At 34.6% G+C, this 13,783-nt stretch overlaps 1 protein-coding gene across 1 annotated transcript; it reads right to left on the bottom strand.

The window, feature by feature from the left end:
- Nucleotides 1-5,396: 5,396 nt before the first annotated feature.
- LOC113756365 (disease resistance protein At4g27190-like) lies at nt 5,397-9,882 on the bottom strand. The gene is made up of 3 exons (XM_027300054.1): nt 7,624-9,882; nt 7,005-7,556; nt 5,397-6,242 (listed from the first exon to the last, which is right to left on the bottom strand). Exons 1-3 carry the CDS (start codon nt 9,880-9,882, stop codon nt 5,397-5,399), a joined length of 3,657 nt encoding a protein of 1,218 aa, XP_027155855.1.
- Nucleotides 9,883-13,783: the final 3,901 nt, after the last annotated feature.

The raw sequence follows: 13,783 nt of genomic DNA, 5'->3' as shown, positions 1-13,783 counted from the left end.
AATATAAGAAAAAAAGGTAAGACAGAAGTTGTTCCAGGTGCTACTTGTTTGAACCAAAAGATGCAAGATGTCGAGTTTTCCAGTATCACTAATTGCTTACATATGCTTTTAAAACAAAAATGAAACAACAAAGAGTAAAACAAATTGATGCAGCTGAAAATTTTTGTGAGTTTTGTTTATTTTATTCCATTTGTATTTTCCTTAAGTGCCTGATAACATACGTCGGTAAATAGTGGCCATTTAATGATTAATCTACATTTTTTAATTTTATTTGTTAGGTGGGCAGCTAGCTCTTGCTCAATGTATTCCTTGTATTATCTTGATCTCATATCAGAAATGGCTAATAACAGTGAAATCGGGTGCTATTGACAAGCAAGAAATTGGAATCCTGAGGGACTGCCAATGTGGCCGGGAGGACCTCAGATCAAAAAGTTTGTATTCGAATATTTTACTCGTAAATTGAACAGCAATGTCTCTGTCATGGTAATTTTACTTCTATACTGCCTTTTGCTTTGCTTTGTTCTAAACATTCTCCATCCTTCTTGCATTCAATTATTTGTTTAAGAATGATCAATCTTTAGGATTTTGTTACATACTGTTGAAGGCTCTTTTAATATTGTTTTTGGGTTAAGTTTTTAGCCCTTTAACTTGTTGAATGGTGTTTGGTTTGGTCATTCCCTTTCTCCCTCTAAGTTTAGGTTCACTGAGGATTACAATTTCATTGCAAAAATTTCTTTGTGAAGCTCAATGGACTTAGTTTTTTGAATCTTGATAAATTTCTTGCAGGTATTAATCATGGTAATCATTCAAGTTCATGAAGTGCAAGAATCAGAATAACCGTAGTGCTATTCTCATCATATTATTTTCTTCCTTTAGTGGCTGGCATGAAGTCGAAGATTGGAGCAGAAAAGGTTGGTTCATGGTGCTATATGCAGTATTTTGTTCCATTTTCTGTTTCCTATCATTATTATCAGTGACTGTTGAAACACGAATTATTGTGCTGTGGGACTTTCCCTTGTCCTAGAAATTTAACTTGTTTGCAGATAACACTCTTCTTATTAGCATACCATCTTTTTTGGTTTATGCCCATGCAATTGGTAAAGTTTGCCTTGCTATTTTGTTTTTAACTTACCCACTTATCATGGTAATGTTTTCAAGTGTTTGACAAAGCAGGACCTTACCCACTCATGTTTATGATACTTAAGTTTAGCAACAGGCTAAAACACAATTAAGTGGAGGCTATATTCCGGAGTTTTAAGTTTTTCTTTTTTTCCTTCTTTTATTTGTAATATACTTTTCTAATCATTTGTTGAGTTGTTTTGGGGTCTTGTATCGTGGTCTCAAGTACACAGTGCGAGCTTTAGACCTTGGAATGACATGATTCTAAAGTTTGCACTATAGCTGCCTATGATGTAAAAATCGGACCACTTCTTGGCTCTAACCTGAGAGTCAGGTGGCTTGTAGATAAAGAAGAATAAACTTCTCTTTAAATGTGAGCTTTAGACTGAAGCAATTCAGGTTGCTTTGGAAAAATTCCCACCATCGGGTTAGTTAAATAATCAAGAAGTCTTTTTTGGTCTAATTCTAGCCTTCTTGGTGCTTTAATTGTTTATGACAAGTTTTATATCAACTAATACTCGTTCAGAGTCTACTAACTAATTGGAGTCTCTTAATTGTCTGAGAGCGCTGCCTTCATTCGTTCTTGTAAATTGTGTAAGTAAGCTTAATTACAAGCTTACATTTAGGCTGAAAACTAACTTCATTATTGTCTAAAAGTGGATGTAAAAAATGTCGATCAGTTGATTTTTTATTTTGAAGGTCTTCAAAGAGCCCATCAAGAAGTTAAGAGTTGTTCCAACTTTCAAACTCTGTATGTTAGCCATTCTTGATTTTTAAATTTGATGCATTATAATATGGTTTATTTGGATAGTGAATTATTTGCCAAAATTTATTTTCTTGCATCATCAACACATTTTTCAACCACCTTTTTATCTCACATAAATCACATCAAAAAAGTGCTACAGTAGTTTTTCAAAAAATTATCCCAAATAATCTACTATCCAAACACACTATTATATCCATTATGTACTCTAAGTTGATTTTGGTCATTTTTGTAAATGTACAATTACAATGTGGCAATTCATTTTTCCATGTTCTTGCTAATCTAATTTGGACATGATAGGAGCATTGCATATATTTCTGTTGATGATCTCTTGAAGGTGCTATATATGGTGTGAACTTTTTTGACACGGGGAATTATTGCCATGAGTTTTCCCCTTTCCTTCCTCTCCTATAGCTGAAGAGGAAAAGAACAGACAGAAACAAAACTAAACAAAACAAATCAAAAAAAAAAAGAGGAAAGAAAAAAGGTTCTGTCAAATATGGGAACACAATGGTCTGCCATATATGTGACACTTAATAATGCCCTTGCATAAATGTGTTTTGCTCAATATTATGGGGAAGATAGTCGATAAGTTGTCCTTATGTTTGGTAGCCGAAATTTATATGCTCGTTACATTATTTGCACACTGCAAATGTATCGTTGCTTTCTTGAGTTGACTATCATAGTTTGGATTATTGAAAAGAGTAGAACCCGGGCTTGTAGTAAACTTGATGTTGAGAATACTGTGGATCTTGTTTGGAAAAACTGGTCATGATATCTTAATGATACGTAAAATTGCTATTCCCATTGGAAGATTTCTGGTTGGTGCTTCTACAAGAAGTTTGAAATATGTTCCCCTTTTGTAGTCATTTTGGTGATGGGACTTTAAGAAGACTGATTATTTCTACCATTCACCGCTCCCTGGCAGGGTAAACATTAATGTCGTAAAAGCTTGACTACTGCAATTAGTTGTAAGGTGCATTGTCACTTTTGGTAAACAAGTTGTGAACTTTTAATTTTTTTTAGAAAAAATAATATTTCCTTTTCCTGTCTGATAGTTGAAGCTTCTACATATGTAAATGAACACTAGTGTCAGGGTAAGCACAGGTTCTCTGTTAATGTTTGGCACCACTCGTAATAGGTGCGTCACGTGCTCTTTGCGTTGAAAGAAGTCCAGCATACATGTCAAGGGGCAAGTGAGAGTCCTTGATAAGTAATTTCTTTCTTTTATATGGCTTAATCATATAGATGAGGGTGATAATTCACCACATAGAGAGACTGTATTGTGCTTGTGAGTTACACTTGAAATTTGTACAAGAAGGCTTGCCATTTCACTGCTGCTGCATGCTTTATTAGTGGGCTTCTTTGGTTGGTTGGTTGATTATAATTTTGGTGCACAGTGTAGGGCTTGAATATTTGATAGGAGATTTGAGAATGAACCTTGGTGTTCAAATATGACAGTGAGTTTCTTTTTTGTTTCAGAGCCATTCTTTTCTGCTAGCTGTTTGTGTATCCCCCAAACCATTTTTGTCAGAGGTACTGATCATTGGTTGGTGTTGCATTTACAGTTGGAGAGTCAAGAGTGTGTACCAAAAAAAGTTTTGGGTGTACCTTTGTGTTCTACATGTATTTAGAGAAGTTTCATACGCATGTTTGGTTCATCTGTCACTTTGCCTAATTGTGGTCTCATGTCATCCATATGTGGGCACTTGTTTGAATACCTTCTTTATGGGAGTCAAAAGCTCTAATATGACATCATTGATGCTTTCGAATGGCTAGTGTTCTATTGCAGTCAGCTATAACATTGCTTTGTTTTAAAACTTTCTGTTTTTAAGTGATTGACATTTAATATGATTGGTGAGGTTTCCCTTCGTGGTGATTGTGATGCTATCCATGTCAGATGAGGTGATAAATTGAAAACTCACAAGGATAGGTTCGGCGTTGATCGGTCTTGATATCCTTATCTTGATAGGGATACCCGTCCAGAATTTATTTCCTGCAGAATTGTAAAATGGGTCCCACAGAACAAACCTTTTTTATTGCTTCAAATGAGAGGACCCCAGGTTTCTTTGACCATCTTTGCCCATCCCAGATATATTACCTTCCACTCTGATCCTTCTGAACTTTATATGATTGTCATCTTGGGAGTAACAGTAGATCAAAATTTTGTATATCCTTTGCAAACCCCCTTGAAAAAAAGAAAAGAAAAAGAAAAAGGCCTTTTACCTGTCAAATATTTAGATAAATTTTTTTGCCTTGGTAGTTGTATGAGTTCTAATACCGTTCCTTGTGTCAATTTTCTTTCTGCCAGGAGTCACTTTTTAGGTGGAAAATTTTTCCTCTTGAATTGTAGCTTGGTTGTGCTAAGCTACTCATGAAAAGTATCATTACCCTTTTGTGTCTTTTCTCATGGTTATCTAATGTACAAATACTCCTTTGACTGTATTGTAAGTGATTTAGTAATGTTAATCTTTCCTGTTTGGTTTAACATTTCCTGATCAGGACATCATATGGGTTACATTTCTTCTTTGTATTTGTTTGTGTGGTTTACAATTAGTGGAGTGCGTTTGATCTTGGAGTTCTTCTCAAGCAAATTTAAGGTTTGTGCTAAATCAGCCATATTTGATTTTTTTTATGTGAATATGACTGTGCGACTACACTGTAAATAAATACATATGGTAAGATTAATTTCCCATCCTTGTTTTCCTATTTTTTCTCTAAACCATCTATCTGATATATTCCAAGCTCCAAGTTTGTCACGAAGAGATGTGGCAATCCTCGCTATGTTGTCTAGCAATAGTGTTTGATTTTTATTGTCTTCATGACTTCTGTATTTTTGTTGCATAGATTGAACAAGAAGAGAGTTCAACATGGATTTATAGCACTGTGTACAACTTGGCATACTCATCAAACTGCAGCAGCATCTTGAATCCAGTAATTGAAAACAAATATCAACTCTTTATGGTAGAGAGACTAATCATGATGGGAGCCAAGACTTCGGAAGATTCATGAGAATAGAATCTGATTGATTAATAGAAGATCAAAAGTTCCATTCACCTCAAAAAAATGAAAAAAAACGTAAAGACAAAATTAGAAGAAACGTAAAACATAAAGTTTGTAAGCATATATAATCCAAATGGTATTTACCTCAACATCCAAATGGAAAATTCCATGAGAATTCATATAATTTTGTAATCAATGAGATTCCACAGTTATGTAATACCGTTCATTGATTCATTCATATAAATCCAAAGCATGCATACTGCAGCTTGTAATTATAAAGAAAGGGAAAAGATAAAGTTTGTAACCATATAGAAAGGCACGTACCTTAATATGCAGATAATCATGTCATTTTCAAAATAACCAAGAAAACTTCTCTTGAAAAGGACAAATCTCTCGATCCTGTAAAATATAATATGCTCAGCAATAATTATTTCAAATATACATTCTGAACTCTTAGGGAAATAAATCTAGTGAAGTGAGACAAAGTTAAAAAGGTTGGTTGAAAATAGAGTTAGGAAATTTGTACCTTTAAATCCACGGGAGCTTCAAAATTCTCTATATCACTTGGCACTGTTTGGATTTTCTTAAGCAACGGTGCATCCAAATTTCCAGAACAGAATTTCTTCAACTTTGGGCAACTCACTATGATCAATGTCGTGAGTAGGGGAAATTTAAACTCATAATCCTCCCGGTGACTACCACCAAAACTTTGAAGATTCTCAAGCGCTTTCAACTGCAGAGAGGTTAATCTAGGAAACACGAACTCCTTGCTAGTTCTTCCCAGTGAAATTTCTCTACGTTTTCCAACGTCATGATGCTGAGCATTATCTTCTTGGCTGACCTCTTCATCTTCCTCACCTATAACTTCATGCATTTCCGAGCACTTATGAACTGTCAATACCTCAAGACTTATGAGCATGTCAGCCACACTAGGAGGATGAAACAAACAGTTTAAAGGGCACTTGTACACATATAGACTTCTCAAGTTTTGGAATACTCGAACCCCTTCAGGAAAATTCCTCCAAATGTGGATTAATCTTGAACAGTCAGTCAAGTCCAGTGACTCAAGTTTGGGAAGAATTTCAAATGCCTTTTCTGATGGAGTATTATGAACTTTTAGACCCTCAAAGTCGACAAGGGATTCTATCCCTTGACAATCCCACGTCCAAAGTGCTTGCAAGTTTTGTAATAATGTGACCGTATCACCTTTGGCAATGCATCGGATAGAGCGACATTCCCAAAGCTGCACGTGTTTTAAGTTGTCGAGGGACCCGCTAGGCATTTTCCCTCCTATTAGTTGTTCGGGACCATCACCAGATCCGAGAATCTCTAGTAGTTCCAGGCGGGGGAGTGAAACCTGAAAATTTTGGCAAACTTAGCCCCATAATGCAAAATGCAACATGCAGTTACAGTAGTGTTCGGATCCATCCAGCTGCTAGCAATCTATTTGTTACGCTTGATGACGTGATAGACACACCACCACGTCACTGGAGCACCAAAATTATTGTTGTCAATATTTTTATTACCCTATTTTTATTCATCATCACTGGACTTTTAATTACTAGTACTACACCAAACAACCCTATTTCTTTTATTCTTTTAATTACTGTTTTTTAACCTTTTTTTGTTTTTTGTTTGGGGGCTTCGTTGGCTGAAGAGTATCCGAGTTAGTTTACCACATCTAACCTTAAATCGTCACAAGCTGTCTTTATTACAATTAAATAATCACTAATAACTACCAAGAATAATTGTACAACTCCAGGTAGAATTTGCTCGAGTAGCAAACAATAGGGAGTGGTACTAGTTAGTTACATACAGCCTTCAAATTCACTTCCACCACAATTTAATAGTCAGTACATACATTTGTATGTGAAATGACTGACATTAATTAATATGAGTCGTACAAACAGGTCAATTTGGAACATTACTTTTACCTTTACAGCAGTCAACATTAGAAATTTCGCATCACATTAACTGATGAAACATTAATTTTGAAAATATAATTAACATATTGAGAAAGAAAGTGCTTGAGTGTGTTTTCGGTGTTCACCTGAATTCAACTATATTAAGTATATCATATAATTACCCAAACTAAAAGAGAGAGAGAGAGAAGACAGACCTGGTCAAAGAAAGCCACAGCTTTATCATCTTCAGAGCCAAAACCAATAAAGTTTGTCACGCGTAACTGTAACGCTTTGAGTTGGGATAGCTCAAGCACCTCCTCTGTCAGACTTTCCTCCCTCAGAACAATTCTCTCCAAATTTTTACAATAAGTTACGTCTATCCTTTGGAGTTTCACCAGACATTTCAGTGCTGATTCTGAGAAGAGAGTCGTAATTTGAGCACAATCCTCTACCTTAATAGATATGAGGTTGCAAAGCGATGGAGGTTTGACTGGTCCCTTCCACAAGCACTGTAAAGCACTTATTCTAAAAAATCTCACCTCTTGAAGTTGACTGAAGCACCCAGGTGGAAGAAATCCCTTACATATTTCTTTCAACTCCAACCCTACTAACTCCATGTACACCAAATTTTCAAAAACATGTCGGGCAACAAGGTTGGCGGTAGAATCAATAAGGCATTCATATTGTCCACCGTCTAGACAAAGCTTTTTCAAATTGACAAGTCCATTTTTATCCACGTCAGGCACAAGATTCCTCAAGCATGCTGACTGATCAGAAAGATCCAAAGTGAGATTCTCAGTTATCTTGACAATGCTAGTAACTTTAGGATCAAACATTTTGTTTCAACCCTTCATCACCATGATCTGACAGATAAAGCTCGAAGCTTTTCCGAAATTGATAGGTTTTGCTGTGAAATGCCAGTGCTCTTTCAGAATCATATACTGCAATGTCAAATCTTAACAACCTCTGAGTATCAAATTCTTGCCAAGATAGAAGTAGGAGGCTAAGGTCATACAAAGCAATCTGGAGACATGCAAGATTAGAGATTGATGAGATCTCTTCAAGGCATCTTTTTTCCTCTTCTTTATCTCTCCCTAGCCGCAAATGATCACCAGATCCCAAATACAATTCTTCTAGTTTCTTCAGGCTTGACAAGATACCACTAGGCAAGGGATGGAGGCTACTTTTGACCCTCAAATCCAACAACTTTAAATTACTCAACTGACCGATTTCAGCTGGAAACTGATCATCCAGAATTTTGGATTCAAAGAGGCTCAAAGTTTCCAGCTGCGTCATGTGTCCAAGCATTGACGACAATCCAGTGCCCAATACACAATCATCCAGGCATAGTGTCCGAAGGCTCCTTAGCATTTGGCCAGGCCATGATAGTGGAAATTCAATTTGCGAGTGGTTTAGTTCCATGACCCTGAGAGCTTCCATTCCTACAAAAGAGTCTTCTGATAGATTGAGTTCTCCTGGTTGGAATACCAAGCGCAACAGCCTAAGCCTTGGATATTCCTTGCAAAATGGAAGTAGATCATGATTGGAATCTTGCGATATTAGTGAAATTGCTGTGTAAGAATTCTTTTCTCCCACTCTAGAATTGCTCACTAAGAACTCATGCTCGTCTTTTGATGCAATTGACAAGCACACATCTCGCACGACATCGTGCAGTTTTGCAGAGTCTTTTTTTTTAGCATCATTTAGCAACAAATAGGAGCTTTTTAGGTGACCAATAAGCGTGTCTACCTTGTCTCTTACATCTACTAACCTCCGTCTATTTGGGAACAATTCTAGCCCTTTACCATACCTAACCAAACATTCGATTGGAATACTATAATCCTCTGGAAACAAACTGCAAAGCAAAAGTAGTGACTTAGCTTCAGCGCTTTTTAAATAGTCATAGCTAAACTTAATTCTTGAAAACACTAAATCTTCATCTCCTTCTAGTTCTTTAATTGTGTACTCTTTTAATTGCCGAAGGGCACGATCCCAGGATTCTAGAGTATGATTGCCCTTTAATGCCCGGGCAACAACAACAATTGCAAGAGGTAGACCTTTGCATTCCTCTGCAACTTGCTTTGCAACACCACTCAAAGCAGAATCATCAGAAATTTCTGCAACCTCTTTAAAAAGATGCCATGCTTCTTCTTTACGCAAGGCATGCATCTCAAAAATTTCAGCTCCCATGTCCCGACAAGCATCTGAGGATCGAGATGTCAGTATAACTTTTAAGCTCTTGCATTCACCTTTGACGGGAATTCCTAGACTCTCAAAATCAACTACTTTCCAAATGTCATCCAATATAACAAGAATTCTCTTGTCACGGCCAGTTAGTCTCGTACACAATCTTTCAGCTCTGGCACGATCAGTTTGCTCTATTATCTTCAGCCCTAACTGCTCAGCAAGTTGATCTTGGACATTTCTCATGTCTGGACTTTGAGACACGATTGCCATGGCGACTTCATCAAACAATTTCTCGAACTTAACCTGGTCAGCAATTTGTTTGACTAGAGTAGTCTTGCCTATGCCGCCCATACCACAAATCGCCATTAGGCTAGTTTTCTCCTGCTTTAAAGCTTCCATCAGTTCCTTCTTTGTTGACATCCTAGAAACTAGGCCTTCCTCTAAGGATGGGGTTGATTCACTAAAACGCATTTTGCCTAATGGAGCAATGCTTCCAACTTTATCAAATTGCCCCTCTCCTAAGAGTTTTTCAACAACACTCGTTCTTTTCACCGCACGTCGGCCTAGCAAATAGCATGACTTCAAATTCGGAAGCCTGACAATATTCAAGCAATTCACCTTAGCAGTCTCCATACCCTCAGAAATAGTACGTGCATCTTTCTTTACATCCTCAACTCGTTTCAGCCAATCAACAACAGTTGGTATAATTTCTTCAGCATTGTCTTTTGCTCGATCTACCTTTTGTTGCACCTCAGTTTCCTTTAGCTCAAGTTTTTTGATGTCATCACTCAGAGTTTGAACGTTGCTTTTGTAGAAAATTAAGTACTGAAATTGACGCAAAATTGGATCGACACACTTCTCTGCAATTTTTCCCACAATTGAAAGTGCAATATCTTGGATGGCCATTATTGCAAAATTCTGTTCAAATTTGTATTGTTGTGTTGTTTGAAAGATACAGAGAAAGGAATCCAATAAATTGCGTGAAAAATATGAAAAAGATTCATGGATACATAAATAAGGTAATAATAATTTCGTAACAGTAGAGGTACAAAGAAGGAAAAAAATGGTAGGCATTGAAGTGAATTTAATGAATTGTTTACATAACTTATAAACTGTTCTCACCAACAAATATATTCGCATATATTGGTTTAGATTTTTTTTTTTAGAACTATTTTGGAAAATACAAGAGGTACAGTTTGGTGCAGAAATATATTACATTTTCACTTGTTTGACAAAAAATATAAGTTTTTAAGTTTTCATATGTCCAACAATTGATGAAATATCGTCAATATACAATCTTGGGGACAAAACATTCCGCTTTAACCAAGTATGCTAGTCTCTATAAAGTATGTCTATACATTGCTTTAGCAGGATTATTAAACTCAAATAGACGAAAAGTCTCAAAACCTTTGTATATTTTCTCTACATGTTTAAATTTGAAATAACTTGCAATCATTTCAAGTCCGATGAGTAATCATTATTAATTCATGATAATTTTGATGTTAATAAAAATTATGCTGAACATGAAACAATTCAGAAATTTTGGAATCTGAAGATAAGAAAATCCTTGACTTGACATAAGGCAATGACCGAAAACGTCAAATCGGAAAACTACTACTAGTAGAACCATTACAACTGTAGAATTTAGAAATCCCAAAGGGAGATTAGACATGGAAGTCTAATTGACTTCTTTGTTTGAAGGGAAAAAAAAAATGAACAATGACTTCTTTTAATCAAAATTTAATCAAATTAAAACGTGTACATTGTAAAAACCACCAATCAATTGAAGCGGCGTTTCGTAAAACAATGAATAAGTTCTTCATCAATGTATATCACAAATCTAAAGACTACTCACGAAACTTTGCTTTTATTTGTATTAGTGAGAAAAGCACATCCTATGGGTGTACAAATTACGAAAAAAATTAGTCGTTTTTGTTAAAACCAATAGAAGTTATTTGAATTTTTTGTTGACAAATAAAAAAAAGAAGTTATGATTTTTCATAGGGAAACAAACCAAAAAAAATAGAAGTTACTGGAAGTGGAAGTTATTAAAACTTACTAAACTTAAAGTAGTTATCTTTAGTAAATCTTTACTTTTGTAAGGGTAAAATTGAAAATGTAAAAGATGATATGAAATTTTAATACGAAATCCCCTCCTTATGCTTTATATATAGAAAATTTGAAGATAGCACAAATGTTAATCACACTAAAGTTGATTGAAAGTGAGTATAGTTAAGTGTGTCTATTAGATCAGATGAAGAAAGTGTAAGTGAGAGATCTCAACTTCGAATGCTCCCACTTACACTAAACAAAATTTTTTTTTAAAAAGGTATGTGTATTAGATAAAAACCTATTCAGGGTCCTAATCATTTGAACAAGTCAAACCAGATTCAATTGTCATGCAAGTATAGCACTAATTCGTCAATATCAATAAAAAAGTATACATAATACATATTGAAAATTAAAATCACCATCCATCTTCCCAAAAGAAAAATAAAAGTAAAGATATACGAGATTAAGCTAAAAGAAACAGAACAATAGAGTTTGCAAGCCTATGACGTTTGTGTACCTTAACATCCAGACAACTCTATTTGCCTCTTCTTTTTGTACCAATCATAGAATTGAATGCCTCAAAGAGATTATCTCTGATTCCTGTGAAATACATACTCAAATATAATTAATATCTCAACTCTTGGGAAACTAAAATATTGTGAAGAGAGACACAAAATTAAAAGAATTAGGATATGTGTACCTTTAAATCCACAAGGATGGCTTCATTCTCTACTATGTCAACTTTCTTAAGATTTGGTGCATCCAACTTTCTGGAACACAATTGCTTCAACTTCTTGGAACACATTATTTTCGAATGAGTTAGATAGGAAAATTTGAATGCACAATTCTCGCGGTGACTATCACCAAATTTAGAAGATTTTGGAGGCATATGATCCTTGTACTTACGTAAAGTATTGTTATATATAGGCATAGGTATTTGGTACATTATAGTTTTTTTTTTAAATAATTATGAGATAATAGTGATTTTTGTAGTAAGTCCTTTTGTCTTTTTAAAAGCTTCAACCCCATGTAAACTCCAGAAATTGCAAGTGCAATTTCTCCAAATTTCCTTTCTTTATTCACCCTCAATTGTCCAAGTTTTTGTTCACAAACAAAACTTAAATCCTAAACTACGCAAAGCCAAAATCAGCTCCTCATATACCTAATAATTCCTTCCAATATATTATCAACATACAAAAATATGTCGTAGTCGATTGCATGCAAAAATTAAACGTGAAAAACAAAAGGCAAAATATGAAGCGCAGAATCAGCACAGTAGATAAAAAAACACTTTTTTAATGAAAAAACACAATAATCTTACTTGAAGATATTGTTCATGCAGTGACAAACCAAGCACAAGAAGCATACCAATTGAATAATAACAAAGTAGACATCACGAATCGAATGGAATGTAAAGACCAAAGTTTTGAAACTCCATCCTTTAATTGAACCGGCTATGTATTCGGGTCATGGTTTAACCCCGATTCACTGATTTTTTTAAAAATAAATTATATAAATATATGTGCACAGAATAAGATATCCAATAGACTAATTTAAGATTGTATCTGATAAAAATTTTAATATTTTTCAAAGAATTTGAACTTAAACATTCTTTGGGTATCCAACATTGTGAGTTTAAACTTTAACCATATCTTTTAGAATTAAAGATTGCAATTTTGTTTTAAAAATAAAATTTGAAGCCTGGTGGAAGTTGGGAAACTAGAAAATAGAGATAAAAACTTGATAAAAGACAAAACCGAGAAGAAAGTGAGTGGGTATGACAATGATTAGTCTTTATGGTTAAGGAGAACTTATTCTTTTTTATTTTTATTTTTTCAATTTCATAGCCAGAAACAAAAAAACCTGGTTCAATGGTTCATTCTAATATGAATGGTTCGCACAGTTCTTACCAGTTCTTAAATCCAATCAATTCAAAGTATGAACCAGATCAAAATCATGGCTGATTCACAGTCCGGCTGATTAAACCGACCAGTTCAACCCCAGTTCAAAACAATGGTAAAGCATAGATTTTTTGGACACTTAATATAGAAGTTACAATCAATAATGCAGAGAATGATGAAAAAGCAGACCAATGACATTGAAGGAGAGTCGAAGGAAGAAGAAGATACAAGGGACTGAAGTCAAGAATTCACTATAAAAAGGGACCACTATATTTGAGGATAAAATTCGTTTATAGGAATTTAGAAATTTAGTGGCCTTCTTAATTATTTACCAAATTTAAAAGAAATCATCTCAAGGGCTTAACATGTATTGTTAATAGCTATCAGCACTTTGTTTTTTTTCCTACACATAGGGTCAAAAAATGAATTTACTAAATTGTCTATGTACCAAGTAGTTCATTGTTCCATAAAAGAATAAAATAACTCTTTCAAATTATTAAAAAGTCCCAAAGCAAGCACTTGAAAGTTGACCTCGTGTGAATACTAACATATGAATTATATATATGTTTCCCCCTATTCATATTCTTATCCAAGGAGCTTGTCATGGCTAGTTGATCAATTAGATTCATAACAATGCATGTACTTGTTGGTTATTATTATATTATAGGTCGGTATACATATGCTTGTGAGTTATTATTATTATTATTATTATTATTTACTTTACTCATATTCTTATCTGGATCTTCTCATAGCTCATCAATTAGATATGTGTTATAACAACTCATGTACTTGTTGGTTATTATTGTTTTTGATAGGTTGCAATTTTGTCATTTATTTTATTATTAATTTCCCCT

Source organism: Coffea eugenioides, unplaced genomic scaffold (genome assembly GCF_003713205.1).
Source record: "Coffea eugenioides isolate CCC68of unplaced genomic scaffold, Ceug_1.0 ScVebR1_2213;HRSCAF=3202, whole genome shotgun sequence".
Lineage (NCBI taxonomy): Eukaryota > Viridiplantae > Streptophyta > Magnoliopsida > Gentianales > Rubiaceae > Coffea > Coffea eugenioides.
Note: the sequence above shows the minus strand (reverse complement) of the source record. Positions and strands in the feature narration are given on the sequence as shown.